We start from the raw sequence: 19,389 nt of genomic DNA on the forward strand, positions 1-19,389 counted from the left end.
TGATTCACATGGATGCATGAGCAGCTGGGTGAGTGGATGGATGGGTAGATGCATTAGTGGATTCATGGATGGATAGGTGGATGGATGGACAGGTACATGGGTGGATGGGTAGACGAATGGGTAGATTCCTAGATGGATGGGTGAGTAGGTAAGGGTTGATGGATGGATGGATGGATGGGTAGATGAGTGAGTAATGGAACAATGGATAGATGAATGGTGGATTCATACCTGGATAGGTGAGTGGGTAGATAAATAAGTAAGTGATGGGACTTAATTCTAGTCTCCTTGACAATAGTGTGATATACGAGAAAGAGATGTAAACTAGGTTTCAAGAACTGTGACTACAGTTTTCAAGGCTGTAACTACAGCCTTGGTTCTGCCACCAATAATCTAGATGGTCTGGACATTTTATATCTCCTTTTCTAGTCTGTTTCTTCATCTGGAAGTAAGAAATAAATAAATATTACTCTCCCTTTTTTTTTTTTTTTGGTCGGTCGTGGGTCTTGAACTCTGGGCCTGGGTGCTGTCCCTCAGCTCTTCAGCTCAAGGCTAGGGCTCTACCAGTTGAGCCAGAGCGCCACTTCTGGTTTTCTGAGTGGTTTATTGGAGATATAAGAGTTTCTTGGACGTTCCTGCCCGGGCTGGCTTTGAACTGTGATCCTCAGCTCTCAGCCTCCTGAGTAGCTAGGATGATAGGCGTGAGCCACTGGCGCCCGGCTAATCTCACCTTTTTAAACCCAAAGTATGATTTTACTGTCTTGTGAGTCCGCTTTTGGAGAAATTTGATTCCCAAACCTCATGTTTTGAGAAGAAACTTAATAAATGTCTGGATTCCTGGCAAATCTGGCCTAGATTCCTCACATGCTTATTAGTGAGAAGAATTTTCTACCTCCTTAAAATACTTTATGACAGACTCAACAAGTGAAGAAAGATGGATCTGAGAAAATCTGCCAACATCACCCCAACCCAAAGCTGTGTGGAAGCTCGGGGAGAGAGATGTCGAGCTGCTTGAAAACAAGCACTTATAGAACAACTTGTCCAGAGAGAAAGAGACAGAGACACACGCTGGCTACCCTTGCTGCTTCCAGGATTCTAGTCTCCACAGGACGGGGGGGCCAGGAGGCAGCCTAGAGATGCCAGAAGAACTTCACCAGCCTTCCTGATAGAGCCAGAGATGGACCTGTACGTGGGGATGGGGATGTGGAATGAAACAAGACACAGAATCTGGGCTTAAATTCTGCCCTTGCCATCCACAAGCCGTGGCATCCTGAACACATTACCAATCTCGCTAAGCCACATTGTAACGCTGCAAAAATGTACAATGATCTCAGCAAATCACATGAGATAAAAGACAAACAGGCCCCGCCCTCTAGCTGGCATGGAGTAGACTCACATGGCTATTAGCTTCCTTTCTTCTTTCTTCCAGTTAGTCCATCCATACCTTTGTCAAACTGCCTGACCTGGGAACCAACAGGGTTCTTCTGTGTAGGACTCCATTTCCTTAGTTGTAAAATAGTGAGGGTTGTCCAAGTGACCAGCTTTCAGGTCTGATTTTGCCATCATTTGGTTTGGTCCCTGAGAAGACCTGCAGCATACAGTTGGTGACTAACAAGGTAAGGATGAGGGGCACTATCAGGGGCCATGGGAAAAGCTGTGCATCCAGTGGGAGACAGAGCTCCACCCTGACAGGCCACCTGTAGAGGCATTTTAGAACTACCTGTGGCTCATCTCCTCTGCATCTGACTATGCACTGGCCTTTCTTGAGGCACGGAGAAGAAATACGATGCCTGAAGAGCATAAAAAGTCCCTGTTTATCACATTTACTTTCACGTTTACAACAAGTGGAATTGATTCTGGCCAGCAGATCCCAATCCTCATTTCCCAACAATATTTATTAGTGAAGACTGCTATAAAAATGAAGAAATCTGAGCATGTATCAGCTGATATATAGACTCCCAAGTGCCTAGCTTAGTGCCTGGAAATCAGTTTAAGTGCTGAATAAATGAAATTTCCTCCTTGGATTAATTATTCAGGGCCCAATTATTACATAAACACTGTATGTACTAAATGTGGAAATGGCACCATGTTTTTGCTTAATAAAGTGCCACCCACTAATTTGTGTTTTAAGAGTATGCTCACAATCAATGCTAGCTCAGTGATGAAATGGAATTCCAGAAGGGAGGAGCAGTTTTATGATGGGTGGGCACTCCATTTATATTTTGAAAGGCTATATATTAAGTGAAACCCAGCAAGTTAGGATTTTATTTCTCCCTTTACTTTAGAAATGGAATGTAAACTTCTGGACATGAATTCCAACTTTGGACTCAAGAAAAACACTCAGACTCACCATCTCTCTTGATATATTACTTCATCACAGGTCAGGGCTTGGTTTTATACTGCATTAATGGAAATGTTTGCTTAAGTGCAAACAAAGGTATATGGGAATGTCAGTGAGCAACTACCATAGGACCGACCCTTTTTCTCTAAATGTGTGTCTCTTTTCCATGCAGTCTGGAGAATAGGCCCTGAATTTGTCTGGAAAGGTTTTAATTTCTTTATCGCTATAGAACTAACTAGAAGAAAGTATCAATAACCCCCATGTATGGAAAAGATGTACAGAGAAGATTCCTTACAAGGAGATTTTTTTTTAATGTGTTCCAATCACATTGCATTGAACGTAACATCTTTATGTGTACAGGCCAGTAGTGTTAACTACATTTGCACTGTTGTGCTCACTAGGAGATTTACATTTCTAAATTGAAAAATCAGATCCCACAAGGAAGTGCGTGTACAAGGTCAGCAGCAGGGATTTGAAGGTGAGCTGGTCCTGGTAGCACCAGGCAGCCTGGCCCCAGTGGAGCTCTGAGAGGCTGCCCTGTTGCCTTTTCTCCGTTGGATGGGCCCATCTGCCTCATGGTCTGTGACTGGAAGATGGACAGCACCTTTGCGGTGAGCCCCAACTCCTTTCCAGCTGGTCTCTAATAGGAATAGCCATTAACCACTTTATTTGGGGCTGCATTTTGTTTACCTTCTAGTCACTTATTGACGTCTTAACTTCTTAACTTCCGTTAAGACGTTATGTCAGAATGTGATGAATTGCTAGCTCAGAGATGGGTCTTTAAAGAATTAGATTGAAATGAGGCTATTAAAATGACTGGTGTCCTAAGAAGAGGGAGCTTAGACAGACAGATAGACAGACACCAGGGACCCATGTGCACAGAGAGAAACTATGTGAGCACAACACAGAGAAGGCAGCCATCTTTGAGCTCTGAAGAGAAGCCTCGGAAGAGACAGTGTAATGACCCCTTGTCTTCGGTCTTCGAACCTCTAGAACTGTGAGAAAATAATGTCTGCTGCAGAAACTACTCAGCCCACAGTATCACTGCTGGGGGGAGGGGTATCTGATCAAACTATGTATTTGGTGGTGGTGGTGGTGGTGGTGGTGGTGGTGGTGTGTGTGTGTGTGTGTGTGTGTGTGTTGGTCAACTTTTGGCCATGGTGAGAAAATATCTGAGATCACTTATAAGGCAGAAAGAGTTATCTGGGCTCATGGTTTTGAGATTTTCATCCCTGGTTATTTGGTTCCATCACTCTGCACCTATGGTGAGTCAGAACGTAGTAGAAGCTCTGCCAGAGCCAAGCTGCTCACCACCTGGCAGCTAAAAGCAAAAGGGGAAAGGAAGGGATTGGGGTCCCAACATTCATTCCCTTCAAGGACACCTCCCCCCAATGACTTAACTTCCTTCCCCTAGAGCCCAACTCCTAAAGATTCCACCATTTCCCAATAGTATAGGGGCTAGGGAACCATGCTTTTAACATAAGCCTTTGAGAGGCATTCCAAAACTACAGCACTGGGGTTCAGATTGTTGTTGTTGTTTTGTTTTGTTTTTTCTCCCCAGGATCATACCCTCTTCACTTGTTTCTCTTCCTCAAATTCTTGTTCCTTTCCAGTACATTCTCCATACTGCTGACATAGGCATCTTATGAAAACAATAAAAGAATTCTCTCATGCTACTAAGAATGTCCACTAATTATACTACCAGTACTCAACTTCTTTAGATCATCTTAATGCTAGACTTTGTGGTTTCTTGTTCCCAATGGATTTCATAAAACATAAGCATTTTGAAACAAGGTTATGGGTAACTTCTTTCCTTCCTTCCTTTGTTTCTTTCTTTTTTTCTCTCCCTCCCTCCCTCCTTCCCTCCCTTCCTTCCTTCCTTTTTTCCTTCCTTCTTTTTTCTTTCTCTCTTCCTTTCTTTCTTTTGTTTGTTCTTTCTCCATTTCTTTCTCTTTCTTTCCCTCCCTCCCTCCCTCCCTCTCTCCCTCCTTCCCTTCCTTCCTTCCTTCCTTTTCTCTTTTTTTGCACCAGTCCTATGGCTTGAACTCACGGTCCTGGCACTGTCCCTGAACTTTTGTGGCCAGGGCTAGCACTCTACCAATTTGAGCTACAGCTCCACTTCTAGTTTTCTGGTGGTTAACTGGAGATAAGAGTCTTCTAGACTTTTCTGCCTAGACTGGCTTTAAGCCAAGATCCTCAGATCTCAGCCTCCTGAATAGCTAGGATTGCAGACATGAGCCATGTGTACCAAGCTAACTTCTTTCTTTTGATATAGTTTCTTTCCCTACCCCCCTCACAAACCATGTGATGAAGAACTTGTCCCTCTGCTGCTTACAGCCCCCAGTGGCACTGCTGTCTTCATTCAGGGCCTTGAACTTGATAGGCAGGCACATACTATTTGAGCCACAGCCAACACCCAGAGAACCTCTATTTTAAACTGTTCTGTATTCACCAGCAGTCAGATCTGTATAGTGTGTGAGTCCCTCACATCCATGGATGACATATTTAATGCATGCAGGAACAAATGGGTAGCCTAGATTCAGACCTACTTGTGGTCTTATGGAGCAATGGGGAGTCAGGATGTAAAAATGCCAAAAGACAAGAGGAAGATGCACAGGAGGCTGCCAGTTAGTGCCTGGGGAGGCAGGCATGTGTCCCGTCCCTACCTGGGATTTCTGTGGAATCAGAGTCTGCCCTAGGGCCTTAGTGGCCGACTGTGAGAAGAGACCTCAGGAAGCAGGAGTGGGCACTTGGGGTGCTGAGATCAGGAAGGAGCTAAACCAAGGCAAGGATGTGGCCTTTAGTTGGTCTTCACCGCAGCCTCCTTCTCCCCAGCAAAGAAGCTGATTGTAAAATCCACAGTCTGTTTTGGGAGGGCATCATTCTCCAAGTCCTGCCTCCACTGCTCAGGATTCTCCAAGGGGTTAGTCATGATGGATGGATTTACTGGGCACCGAAGCAAGAGATCAGGAATGAAGCTGGAGGGCACTGCTCCCAGGCAGCACCTACCAAGACTCTGTAGCTGCAGCCCTGGCTAGAACAAAAGATGATCTGAGAACAGCTGGGCGCAGTCCAAGACTGTCAAAGCAGCCCTTCTAGTCCAAGCCTGCTTTTTCCAGGAAGAGATGAGTCTTTTCTATCTCATGACACTCCATTTTCAGTCACTTGCCTACACATTTGATAACGATTCACTGGTGGCCTGTGAGGTCCAGGGTTCTGTGTCACACATGCTCTTGGTCTAAATGGTTATGTTTTGAAATGCACTTGTGAACTTACCAGGGATCAGTCACTTTGCTATCTGACCGTACATGCTCTGTCAAAAAACTCGGTTCCTTAGCACTACTGGAGGTAATTTCAGACAGTTGAGCCCCCAAGATGGGAATTCAGGGCTCAGCTCAATAGGAGGCTTGTGATTCATAATTCATCTTGGATCCCATTTTCACAGTAATCGGCAACAAGTTATCAGAAAGTTTGCGTGCTTGGACCACTGATAGGCAACTGTCTTTCGAGGACACAGAGTATCCAGTCCTGTCTCTGGGGAGAAGGATAAACACATTGGTGTGGTTGTCCCCCTTTGAAGTTCTGAGTGGCCATCCTAACACGGTGTCTGTGATGCCAGCTGGCGGCCACCCAGTGTGCATGCAGGGCGTCCTCTGGCTCACGATGTGTGCTCACCAGTGTGCCAAGGACAGACTCTCTTTGGAGACGATGGGTACCTGGGACGTGGCCAAACCACCACCCACCAGTGGGGAAGACATCCCTATCCTTTGCTCGTGTGTTGGGCCTAGATTTGGCCATCTTCATTGCTTACTGAGAGAGCCTCACCAGTCTCTGGATGGACACAGGTCAGCCCAGGTGGACAGACAGGGTGCCATCTTGACACGTGGCTTCTGGACAGACAGCAAGGGGGTGTGCAGATTCCACAGCACTCAGCAGCGCAGACCACCTGTGCAAAGGCAGAGTCTGTCCAGCCTCTGTCAACGGGGAGTGTGGGTTCCACTTTCCTTCTGCTTCTGTGCAGGGGCTGGTGGGGGGAGAAGCCCAGCTCAGCCTGCAGTGTATCCTGCTGAGCTGGAGCGACATGTGTTTCTTAAAACAATAGGAAGGAGGAGGAGGAGGAGGAGGAGGAGGAGGAGGAGGAGGAGGAGGAGGAAGGAGGAAGGAGGAGGAGGAGGAGGAAGAGGAGGAGGAGGAGGAGGAGGAGGAGGAGGAGGAAGGGGAGGGAGGGAGAGGAAGAAGGGGAAGAAGAGGGGGAGGAGGAGGAGGAGGGGAAGGGGAGGAAGAGGGGGAGGAAGAGGAGGAGGAAGGGAAGGAGGAAGGGAGGAAGGAGGAAGCGGAGGGAGAGGGGGAGGAAGAGGGGAGGAGGAGGAGGAGGGGGAGGGGAGGAAGAGGAGGAGGAAGGGAGGGAGAGAGGGAGAGAGAGAGGAAGAAGGAAGAGGAGGAGGAGAGGGAAGAAGGAAAAGATGCTCAGCTAAAAGCTTCTCCATCATCTGTCTTCTTCCATTTTCAATGGGCCCCCATTATGCTCGGGCCCCCCACTGAGCACCCCATCCTCTTCTCTTTGTAAACTCCTGATTTGCCCTTTCAACTTCTCCATTGAGCAGCTGGTTGGGGGTGCAGTTCCTTCCTCTACTTGAGTGACACCTGCCCCTTCCCAGGTCTGCTCCAGATGCCCCGGAAGCCTCCAAGTCCTGGAGCCCGTCTTAGCATCCTAGCTGCGGCCCGCAATCCATCTGGACCCGTTCTGGTTTAGCAATTTCCACTGAAAGGTGCTGCAGGTGGAAGGGTGGCCTCCAAGGTGTGGGCCGAGTCTGGAGGAAGGACCAGCTCCTTCATTCTGGCTCTGAGACGTCTCGGAAACAGTCTGAATGGGCCCTGCTTAGCTATGGCAGGACTTTGTGCAGCTTGACTGCTGGGCTTGGTTTCTGTAGTCTAGGGTGAACTGGCCCGTTGTACAGATGAGGAGACTGAGGCCAGAAGACAGAAGCGACCTGGCTCGGGGCCTCCTAACTCTTGCTCCAGTGGCCAGTGCCACTGCCCCCTTGGGAGGGAAAGCTAAAGTGTTTTCAGTATCGGGACAGTCTCCAGGGAAAAGGAATCCAGGTGGTCACATACGGGTAACCACAGAAACCGAAGGGAATAACACCGGCCAGGACCATCCCCTTCTCTCTAGTGCCAATCGCCAGCCCTGGTTTTTTTTACCCTTATTTGTGACTTTCTGGTTCCAAACTAGGGTTCCAAGGAACCCCTCCTTAGGTCTTAGAGCGACTCCAGAACTTGGGGAAACATGATTACTGGTATATTCAAAAGGACATTACTAGTAGAGGTGAAGAGATTCATGGCAGGACACAGGCAGGGATGGGCTAGGAGCTCTGTACCAGATAGCTCCAGCTATCTGCGAGTACCCTACATCAGCCTTCCGGGGTTTATAGTGGCTTCATTGAGTAGCATGTTCACTGACTATTGGCCAAACCCACCTTTGGCGATAGTGCATGTGCAGGGCATGAAGCCTGGAGGCCCATTCCACACCGCACAAGGACACTCTGTAATTCGCCCATTCCTGTATGGTGAACTCTTTTGCGGCCAGAGAGAATAAATACTGAAAGATTTCTCCATCGTTTGATGTGTTTTTTTTTCCCTAACAGTAATTTCCCAGAAGTTGGATTAGTAGGTCACAAGGTGTAGACACTTTTATGACTCTCAAAAACCCCAGCCAAGTAACTTCCCAAAAGTTACACAAATTTATATTTACATTATAGAGCGCAAAGCGCTCCCTTCACCACCACCACTTCACTCTGTGTGATGTCTTGGAAGAATACATTCTGTCTTCTAGCCTGAGAGATCATTTCCCAACCCCAGGGAGAACTCAGAAATCCGGGGTCCACATCCAGACAAGACAACAATGGTTGCGTTTCTTCAGGCCCAGCTTCGTCATTGGCAGGATCTGGTACACAGCCCGAATGCAAGGTTCTTTGTCCATAAAAACAGGCTCCTGGCTTCTGTGGTCTCTCTTGACTGTTGTGGTGGTTTTTATTTGCTGTTTACTATTCTTCTGGCACAAGGACAATGGGGGGAGGGGGCCTTTTAGTCCTCTGGGTTCCTCCTACAACCTCACACATCCAGACACTCTGAATCTTCACTACACAGGCACAGGGGAGTAGCTAGTGGCACCAGGAAGCTAAGACCCCATCCCGGGGGCAGTGGGCAGGCCAGGCTTCACTGGCATGCACAGAGGTGAATGTTTAACTCCAGGTTCCCGAGGGGGACAGTGGGACCCTAAGCCACGCTCAGGCCTGTGTGACGGTCCTGCGCAGGCACCAGGAGAGCCTGGCTCTCTCCTGCACCTCGGGGTCAGGACGGCCATGAGGGGATCCGGGGTGTTTCGGGGTGCTTGGCGCCATGAGTTCCCACAGCACTCCCTTAGAAAGGGGCAGCTGCGCCAGGCTTCTCGTGCTGGCCTCCTCCGCGGCTGATAACGGACAGCTGATAATGAGCATGATGCGCCCTACTTCCCCAGGCTGCTGGGAGACAGGAAAACTGAGCTTGGCGGACAGTGGCGTTTAATAAAGTCACCTCCCTCCCTGCCTAGCCTACTTGGAGTAAGGCATCCATCTATCTCAGAGTAGGCCTGGAGACAGGGTACTACAATAAGGGCCGGGGGGGGGGGGGGGCGCGCGTCTATGCTCATCCTTATTTCATTGTTTAGGCACTCTTCTGATGTTCCAGAGTCTCCATTTCTCAGCATTAGGAACTCTTGTCCTTCCTGTTTCCCAAGAGAAGTTACATTAGAAATTAAGTGAAACAGTGAATGTGGGTTTTTTCCTCTTTCCTTCCTTTCCTTCTTTCCCTTCTTCCCTCTCTCCCTTCTTCTCCTCTCCCTCCCTCCCTCTCTCCTTCCTTCCTTTCTTCCTTCCTTCCCTCCTTCCTTCCTTCCTACCCTCCATATCAGTACTGCGACTTGTATTCAGAGCCTTTCACTCTTACTCAACTTTTTCACTCACAATTGGCACTCTACCACTTGAGCCACTGTCTAATTGAGCCTGTCTAATTGGAGATAAGAGTCTCACAGACTTTCTTATCCAGACTTTCTATCTTCAAACTGTAAGCCTCTGATTTCTGTATCCTGAATAGGTAGGATTACAGGTATGAGCCACCAGAGCCCTGTGTAATGTGAATTTCTCTACAAAAATGCATGATATTAACCAATGTCTGAGGCTTACGTCACTAACCATCAAAGAGAATGTAGAGCCTTTTGCCTTGCACACACACAGACACAGACACACCCACACCCACACACACCCATGCACATGGGCACACACGTACCTTGCTTGCATTAAAGGTATGACTACTATGTCTGGGGGAGACATCTGGCTGCTCAGATCACATGTGGAGCACCCCACTTCACCTGCAGATGAGGACGTGGGTAGGGTGCGACGGGAAGGCTGTGTTCCCATGAGCAGTTTGCGTGAACCCTGTGTGGGCAAATCACCGCTCCCTGCCTCAGCCTGAGGCAGTGCTCACACAGCAGTCTTACATGATCACAAACATACATTACATGCTGATTAGGATCCAGCAGTCAATACTAAGCTGGAATCTGCAGTTGAATTCTATATGCTTCCTACCCAGCACCCTGAGCCCAGGGAGGTGAGGTTGTGCCTGAGAGCTCATTACCTTTAAAACACATTCCGTGTCCCTGGCCCGCACCAAGTTTGTTCTCTGCCTCCCACACTTGTAGCATTTGACAGAGTTATTCAGCTGGGGACTCTGTTTTTGTTCTTGGATTTGTGTGTGCACCTGGGCTGAGACTTGAACTCACACTCTAGCTTGGCTTTTTCACTCAGGCTGGTGCAGTACCACTGGAGCCACAGCTTCCAGCCAGGAATTCGGACACCAGACCTCAAAGTTCCAAAGCCAGTCTCCTGGCAGGGTGGCCCTATGAGTTACTTAGCCTCTGCGTGCCTCCGTTTCCCCATTTGCAAATGAGGACACTTAATGCCATTTGAAGGACTTGTTCTTACCCCATAGCTTGTCTGGAGACGTGTTGTGTTCATGTGGAAAGCTCTGAGGACAGTGCTTGGTGCACAATGGGGACAGAGGAAATGCCGCTGTGATACTGACGCGATCATTTATTTTCCCCTTTGTGAAAGTATAAAAGTTAAAGAATAATTGAAACACGTGAAAAGTAGATATGCCAGGCAAAGAGATAAATGAACTGTTTGCATAAACACGAATTAAGAGAGTCACACTCAAGAACTGTTCCGTGCTGCGGACAGCCGGCATCTGGAAGGAATTATAGGGGAGGGGAGGGGAGGGAGGGTGTGACAGAGAACACCGGGTGACTGTCGCAGGGAGATAATTCACTCTGGAGTGCGTAAATGATCCCCAAGGACAGAGGCTGCTCTAGGCTCAGGGAGCACAAGAGGAGGCCCCAAGAATATTCACCTCCTAACAGTGATCTGACCGTCCAGGGACCTAACCTGTCTGGCTCACTACAGTGAGCTGATCCACTGCCTGTTCTTAAACAGAATTGCACTAAAAATCGGGTGCAATTTTTATATCTATGAAATGAACACTAAGAAAGGCACCGTTTACACCTGTAATCCTAGCTACTCATCGGCTAAGATCTGAGGATCATGGTTTGAAGCCAGTCCTGGCAGAAAAGTGCATGAAACCTTTATCTTCAATTAACCCACAAAATGCCAGAAGTGGAGCTTTGACTCAAATGGTAGAACACAAACCTTGAGTGAAAAAAATAAGGATAAGAGGCCTAGTTAAAGCTCCAATACTGGCACACAAGCATGTGCACACACACACACACACCCCACACACAACTAGAAATTAACACTAGGAAAATTGTAATACTAGATGAAATGAGGATGGATTGAAATTGGCACCCTTAAAAATCTGCAATATAAATATAAATTAGCATAATTGGAAGGAAGTAATTTGGCTGGGGATTTTGAGTTGTAAAAATGTCGACACCTTTGACCTACTAACCCAACTTCTTGGAATTTATTGCTAGGAAAAACTTTTTTAAAAAGAAGAAAATATGTCAGTATGTATTTACGATGTTTAAAAACAAGATCCCACAGTTCCAAGAATGGCTAAGTTATAGCAAGTCCCTTGAAGGACACTTATACAGTCATCAAAATTATAATTATATAAATTATAAAAGAAGGATGGAAAAAAATGTTTGAGAAATAATCATAACATGAGGTGGAGAAAGAAAAACCCAGAAATGAAATTGTAAAGACTGGATGGAGCTAGCAAATGACAATGAAAAACAAACCAGTGCTCTCTGTTGGAGGTGGTGGAGGTGTGGAAGAATGTTTCTTTCTTCTGTGTGGACTTGCACTAAGAGTGATCAGTAAAGAGCTACAATCAACGAGCCACAGAGACCATCTGGGAAGGAGGACTGACTGTCAGCTGGACACAGTTTCAGCCCCGTTTCCTGGACTGAGAGAAGGGCCCAGGAGCTGGCAGGTGCCGAGGGCTGGATTGAATTCCAAGGATACAGAGGACAGAGTGGCTTGGGACCCCTTGATGAGGAATGGAGAGACCAGGAGGAGCCGGGAAGAAGACAGCCAGGAAGGGGAGCATCTCTAAGGCAAGGTTGGAAAACTAGACTATGTGCAGAAAATGGCCAGGTGGAATGCATAGAGGTTTTGAAAGAAAATGAATTAAAGAACTGCACATTTAAACCAGAAAAGCTATCATAGGTTATGGATGGGAGAGGTGTCTATGAAATTCTGAGAAAAAAAATTCTTAGAAAAAAATAACAAATTGCTAGCTCTCTATCCTACCAAAGATGGGATCTCTTGGGTGGAAACTCCCAATTTCAAGTCAGAACCGGATGCAAAACATTCCAAAGGTGAGCACTAAGTGGATGTAGAGAGACTGATAGAAGCAGGATCTGGGTGACCGCGTGGTGGCATGTGCTTCTGGGGTTAAAACTCTAGATGGGAAGAAGCAGCAGCTCTGAGGCTCTGTCCAGATCTCTGTACCCCAGAATCTAGTCTGGAGTGACTTACATGTCTCCCCGGGGGGCGGGGCAGGGCGGTAGAGCCCTCTGCTGTGTGTATCCACAGGCCTCCCTGCTGGACCACAGCCTCAGGCCTCCACAAGAACCCCCACAAGCCTAATCCCCCTTTTCATGGTGAAGTTCTGCCTGAGAACTTACTCTGTCCGCATGCTCTCATTGTTTCAACAAGTTTCGTACTAAGTTCCAGGTTCTCGGGTTCCAAGGTGGTGAAGACAGACTTCTCTCTGAGTCTTATCTTTTCCTACCTCCAACACGACTCACTCCTGCCCGCCCCCCCATACTGGCTGGACTGGACTTCCCTAGTGTGGAGAGCCAGGTGGAGAAGCAAGCATGGTTGGCCATGCCAGCACCTGGGCGGTGCCAGATCCCATCTCCCAGGCAACACAGGGATGCCGGAGTCGAGGGATTCTTGTCTGCCTCTTAGTATTGTGATGCAGCTGTTTTATAACCAAGGAAAGGATCTCGCTCCAAGAGGCAAGGGCGGGGAGTCACTGGATGGATTGTTTGCTGCGGAAAACAGGGGACGAAGGAGGAGAGTGGGAGGGCAAAGTTTCCATCTGCTCCGGGGGGGGGGGGGGGGCGGCCAGGCTGCAGCCGGACGGAGGGACATGGAACTCCAGAGGCCACGGGATAAGCACTGTGATCTTGCTCTGGTTGGGATGATTCCCAGGACAGATTTCTTTTCCAAGCACTTTCAGACCATGGCAAGTAGCCTCCTCCTGAAGCTGAGGGTTCATAGCATTGTGTGTCTTGGGTGTGTGTGTGTGTGTGTGTGTGTGTGTGTGTGTGTGGTGTGTGTGTGTGTGTGTGTGCGTGCGCGCACCTGGGCACCGACCTTTAGCTTTTCCCACTCAAGACCGTTGCTTTCCCCCTTGAGACACAGCTCCACTTTTGGCTCTTTGGTGAGATAATTGGAGGTCAGGGTCTCATAGTCTTTCCTGCCTGGGTTGGTTTTGAACTAAGATCCTCAGATCTCAGCCCACTAAGTAGCTAGGGTTATAGGTATGAGCTCACAGAAGCCCAACTAAGCAGCCAGGATCTTAAATAGAACCACATAAAACTGCCCGTACCCAACCACTTCCAACGTCCAAAAATGGCAGTTTCATTTGGACCACTGAACGCAGGCCTGGCTAGATAGATCGGTGTAGCAGATCAACTTGTCTGTTCCTTGGGATTATTGCGGGGTCTTTTAATAGTTTCAGACCCTAGGTTTTGTATTCCAGATCAACTCAGTTATAGTTTTCACAGGCAGCCCGGAGGTGTGGCTCGAATTATAGAGCTCCTGCTGGGTGAGACACCTGTCCAGGTGATCTTACTGTGTGGACAGCTTTGGGGTCCTGTGGGCTTTAGTCAGCACAGAGTCTGGGATCTAATGAAACAGCCTCCTCTGCTCTTCCTTCACTGGCATTTACCGAGCGCCTGCTGCACACCAGGCTTGCCTGGCCCTTCCTTCCTCACCTCTCTCTCTCTTCTCCTGTCCTCCGCCTCCCCCTCTGCAGTGTCCAGACCCCGCAGCCACCCTGACGACCTGAAGGCGCTGACTCGCCACGTGAACCGGCTCAACGAGAGCTTCCGGGACTTGCAGCTGCGGCTGCTGCAGGCCCCGCTGCAGGCCGACCTGGCGGAGCAGGTGTGGAGCGCGCAGGAGGCGCTGCAGAACCAGACGGACGCGCTGCAGCTGCTGGCGGGCGCCGTGCAGCGGCTGGAGGGCGCGCTGTGGGCCCTGCGCGCCAGGGCCGCGCAGGCGGAGCAGGCCGTGGCCCTGCTGCGGGACCGCACGGGCCAGCAGGGCGACTGGACGCAGCTGGAGCTGTACCAGCTGCAGGTGGACAGCAACCGCAGTCAGCTGCTGCTGCGGCGTCATGCGGGCCTGCTGGACGGGCTGGCGCACCGGGTGGGGGTCCTGGGCGAGGAGCTGGCCGACGTGGGGGGCGCGCTGCACGGCCTCAACCGCAGCCTGTCCTATGACGTGGCGCTGCAGGGCACGCGGCTGCGGGACCTGCAGGTGCTGGTGAGCAACGCCAGCGAGGATGCGCGCCGCATGCGCAGGGTGCACTTGGACCTGGAGCTGCAGCTCAAGCAGGAGCTGGCCATGCTCAACGTGGTGACGGAGGACCTGCGCCTCAAGGACTGGGAGCACTCCATCGCCCTCAGGAACATCTCCCTGGCCAAAGGTGAGGCGACCTCGGCAAAAGGCGCCCAGCCCAGGACGCTGCCTCCTGGCTGCTCCCGCTCAGGTCTTCCCAAGGCCCCATCCCCAGGTGACAACCCATCCCCACGTTTAGTCTTGCCCTGCAGCACTCTGGAACTTTCTGGCCATCGCTAAGCCCCTTGAGCAAACCTTCTAAGTCAGAGAATGGACTCCACTCTTGGCCAGGAATAGCAAGCTAGGATATGAATAGTCAGAGCTTAGCGCGACCTTGCTGTAGTCTCCAAGATCTTGGAGCTCTGGGAAGAGAAGCAGGAGGAGAGAGGGGCTCCCCCTCTCTTGTGTGCTCCGTGGCTGGAGCACCAAGCAGTAGAGAATTCCTAAGTCACACCTGGCCTTCCAGGCTGTTAGGAAGATGGATGCATCTAGGCAGAAGAATATATGTCAAATTAACTCTTTATTACTTTTATGCATCAACCACTGGGTATGGTTGTACGAAGCTATAGTCCCAATCAATGAGAGGCACAGATGGGAGGAGCCCAAGTCTGAGGCCAACCTGGGTTACATGGTGAAATCCTGTCCATAGTAAGACAGACAGACAGATATAGACAGAGACTGATAGACAGATCAATAGATCAACAGATAGATAGACAGACAGACAGACAGATATGGGAAGCAGAGGTAGGAGGATTGCAAGTTTAAAGTCAGACAGGACAAAGTTGGCCAGCCCCTATCTCAAGAGGGCTATCTCTAAAAGCAAAAGGGCTGAGGAGGGGGCAGCTCAAATGATTCTAAGGCCTTGGGCTCAGGCGCACGCGCACACACACACACACACACACACACACACACACACACACTCCTACTCTGCTCTATTCTGTCTTGGAATCCACAAATATTCAATTGTGTGTATTTTTCAACCATGAGTATATTTACATTATCCTTGAACCCGGCCCAAATGGTTTCCATGGTCTCTTAGTTATGCAGTTTTCTGTGAGTTTTGTCTCCAGTTTGTTTTTCATGGAGATTCACAGCAGGGTTTTCTGATTTCTCCTTTGGATTTCCATCCTCCATCAGGTCTGGTCAAACCTCTATGGTTTCTAAGTTGCAGAACTTAGATTATCTGAGCGAGGAGGTATGCCAGGGGAGGAAGGTCCAGTGAAGGGCAGGGGCAGGCCTTCCCACCCTGTGCAACGGCTCTGCGTGCCAGAACGTGAGCTTGCTAGAATCTCAGAACGTGAGCTTGCTAGAATCTCAGAATGTGAGCTTGCTAGAATCTCAGAACATGAGCTTGCTAGAATTCAGAACGTGAGCTTGCTAGAATCTCAGGAGACTAGAGTGGGAAGAGATTGCTGATCCATATGCTCTAACCATCTACTCTCCCCTTCCACATCTGACTCCACCCTGAAATGGTGGAGGGCCCAGAATGAAATGAACTGCTGTACCAGCCTGCCCCCACCACCTTTGCCCTTGAGGCCCCAGGACCGCAGCCAGAGCTGTCCCTGCATCTTGTGGGATCCCCGTCTTCCTGGCTGTGAGATGTTGCTGGAGGTTCTGGTTCTGGTTCTGTTGCTTGCTTGAGGGTAGAGCAGTGTCTTGAATAAGGAAAGGGAGAGTTCCGTCTGCTCTAAAGGAATAGCTGTCTCTGGGCCCTAGGAACTGGAAGTCTAGCAGTCAGCTCTGGGCCTCCACCCTTGGTCAGCTGCCCTGGGGCTGGCGTGGTGTTGTGTTTATTTGGGTCAGTGTACTGCAGGCTTTGGCTGGCTCATCGCTGTCCTGGTCATTTGTCCTCCCCTTCCAGCTCACACCGTCTCCCTCCCCAAATCCTGGAACAAGGATGGGAAAAGATTGCCTCTCCTTCTATTGATTGTCTGGTCCCCTGAGAGGATGGCCTCTTAGGGCTGCTCCCAAATGCTCAGGCACCGGTCTTCATCCGGTTAGTGGTGCCATCCTCCTAATCCTGATTGTGTGCCAGAGCTGTGTGGGATGCAGGGCCAGAGAGGTGGCTCCAGTGTCCACACAGGCCGGGCCACTGTGGGGGTGGTGACACACCGGGCATGTGCACAGAGGCTGCCTGCTCAAGGTCCTGCCCTTGGGAGCCAGCTCCCAGGCCCGCCCTGGCTGTGAGGTTTGGGCACTCTACCTATGCTGTGCCAAGACATGCAGGGGGGCAGGGGGGGCCTAAGGGTGACTCTGGGACTCAGAGGGACTAGAAATGCTCCGCCCGATGTGTGAGGACACTGAGGGGCGAGGGGGTAGCTGTGTCAGGAAGCCTCAAGTCCACAGTGCGAGGTGAGGCTGGGAAGGACCTGCAGGATCTGTGAATGGCGGCCGTGCCCCCCCCCCCCCCCCGCTGGAAGGGCCACCCAGGGCTCCGAGCACATTTGCTTGTTTCCATATTTGGGGGATATTCATCAGAGAGCGGCGCACACCGTGGGTAGAGAGAGTGAACACAAGGCGTCTTTAGAAGGCAGGGCCAGTGAGAGTGGTGGACTGAGGGAGGAGGCAAAGACATGAAAGGGACTGTGCACCGCAGCCTTCCATGAGAGCATGCGCATGGTGGGAAAGAGGGTGAGCAGGAAAGGGATTCCCAGCCTGGGTCCCTGAGAGAACAGCAGCGCCATGGGCATACAAGCCCGGCCTCCGCTGCACCCCAGGGACAGCCGCCGTGAGTTCAGAAGCACCCAGTTCTGGCCACTTGGCAGCCAGGCCTGTCTCACCAGAGATGTGCGCCTCCGCTAATCCCTGATCATCTCTGCCAAGCTCCCCACCAGCCTCTTCCTTGTGTTGAAATATCTATACATACACCATTATAAGATGATCTTTAGACCATCCTCTAACTGGATTAGCTGCCCAAGGACAGCAGAGGGACTCCAGCTGCACCTTAGAATAAGGCTAAGCGTTGATGTTCTAACAGTTCGCATGAAGCTTCAGCGTGAGGCCAGCGTGACCTTGCCGCTGAAGGTTACCAGGCCCTGTGAGTCCCCTTCCTCCTCACTCCCAGGCATGGGGAAAACAAATCTCTCTCTCCTTGTCATAGACCAGGACCTGAGCTCAAGACACTCCACATCCATATTCACATCCCACATATCTCCACCCCTACCCAGCCCCCTCTGTCGAGGCTGGACTGCACTGGACTGCATCCCTCCTTGGTCAGAAGAGCCGTGCCCTGGGTCTGTGCTAATCAGCTTTCTGCCTCTGGGACAAAACATTGGCGAGAGTCAGCTTGTAAAAAAGAAAAGGTTTATTTTGTCTGAGTTTTGGAAGTTTGGATCTGCAATCCGTTGGCCCAATTACTTTATTAGAAGAAGCTATATCCAGGAAGGAGAGAAAGAGACAGACAGAGACAGAGACAAGAGACAGAGAGAAATGTGTGTCAGAGTCACAGCATCTCTTCCAACTCATGCTCTCTAACTCCCTCCATCTGGCTTCTGCTGCTTACATCTTTCACCACCTCACGGGGTCTAAACACTGGAATCAGAAAGGTCAAGCTTTGCTTTGCTTTACTTCTCAAACTTGTGAATTTTTAAATATGTTGAGCACTTTTTATTCCATTGAATTATTAGAGATCTGTCAGCTTTAGTGAGAGGCTGGGGGCGATACAAACTTTTGGCATGTACCAGGACATCTTGATCTTGGCGGCCTGGTTGTTTGGTATGATCACATTGACTCATTCATTCATCAAATATGTATTGTGCAAGACACTGTCATGGTGCTGCTTGGATTTCCTAAAGGCTGATCCACCAGAGCACCACGCGGGTGGCCAAAACTACCAGACATTTATTCTCCACAGTTCTGAAGTCTTCCAGTCCAAAATCAAGGTGTGAACAGGGTCCTGTCTCCCTGAGCGCTCCAAGGCAGGGTCCTTTCTGCTCTTTCTAACTTCTGATGGCTGCTGGAATCCCCAGCATCCCTTGGCCTACAAACACATCCCTCCCATGTCTGCCTGTGTCGGCACGTGGCGTTCGTGTAGCTGGGGCTCTCTATTTACTTCTCTTTTGAGGATACCAGTCATTGGATTAGGGCTTACCACACTCCAGTATGAGTTCATTATAACAATACACAACTGTAAAGACTCTTTTCCTCACAAGAGTGAGGCAGTGGTGCTGTGGCTCAAGTGGTAGAGTGCTCACCTTGAGCTGAAGAGCCCAGGGACAGCAAGCACCCAGGCCCACAGTTCAAGCCCCATGACAAAAACCTTGTTCCAGGTTGTTGAAGGTGGGGGAGGAAGAATCTGGGCTCAGGTTCAGATTTCTGGCTGCACACTTGCAGGAAGGAAGGTTGATTTCTGAGAGTTGCTGGGCGAGGGCTGCCACTCCTGTGACTTCCCGTGCACTCAGTCATGATCAAGCATTGAAGCCAGGCCTCCCAGACCTCCACTTTCTAACCTACTAGGCCTCCAGCTGCACATCCTGTCTGACCCCTGTCCATTTACTGTCCTAGCCAGGCCCAGGGCCCCAGGAACAAAATCCTTAAACCACAGACATTTGTTTTCCCCCAGTTTGGGAGGTGGAAGTCTGAGATCAGAGTGCACCATGTCATTATTTACTGGAGAGAGAGAGAGAGAGAGAGAGAGAGAGGAGAGAAACAGAGACAGAGACAGAGAGAGAAAAAGGGAGAGGGAGACAGGAGAGGTAGGAGGAGGGAGGGAAAGCCAGCACAAGTGTCAGCCTGAGCTCCCTTCTTATAAGATCTCTTCTCTAAAGCCATTAATCCCAGCAGCCCGGCTCCACCCTTCTGACCTCATCGAAACCAAAGCCCTTTCCAAAAGCCCCACCTCCTCCCGAGACCCTCGGAGTCAGAACCTCAACACACACATCTGAGAGGGATACAAACGTCCGGTTCCTAGAGAACCTCGCCCTC

At 49.9% G+C, this 19,389-nt stretch overlaps 1 protein-coding gene across 1 annotated transcript in view; it reads left to right on the forward strand.

Moving 5' to 3' along the window:
- Scara5 (scavenger receptor class A member 5) overlaps positions 1–19,389 on the forward strand; it is an 89,019-nt gene that overhangs the window by 42,007 nt on the left and 27,623 nt on the right. Inside the window, exon 5 of the mRNA XM_042697859.1 lies at positions 13,880–14,554. Coding sequence (XP_042553793.1) covers positions 13,880–14,554 — 675 coding nt within the window. The remainder of the gene's footprint in view (positions 1–13,879; positions 14,555–19,389) is intronic.

This window comes from Dipodomys spectabilis, unplaced genomic scaffold, assembly GCF_019054845.1.
Source record: "Dipodomys spectabilis isolate Male_0828 unplaced genomic scaffold, ASM1905484v1 ptg000229l, whole genome shotgun sequence".
Classification (NCBI taxonomy): Eukaryota; Metazoa; Chordata; class Mammalia; order Rodentia; family Heteromyidae; genus Dipodomys; species Dipodomys spectabilis.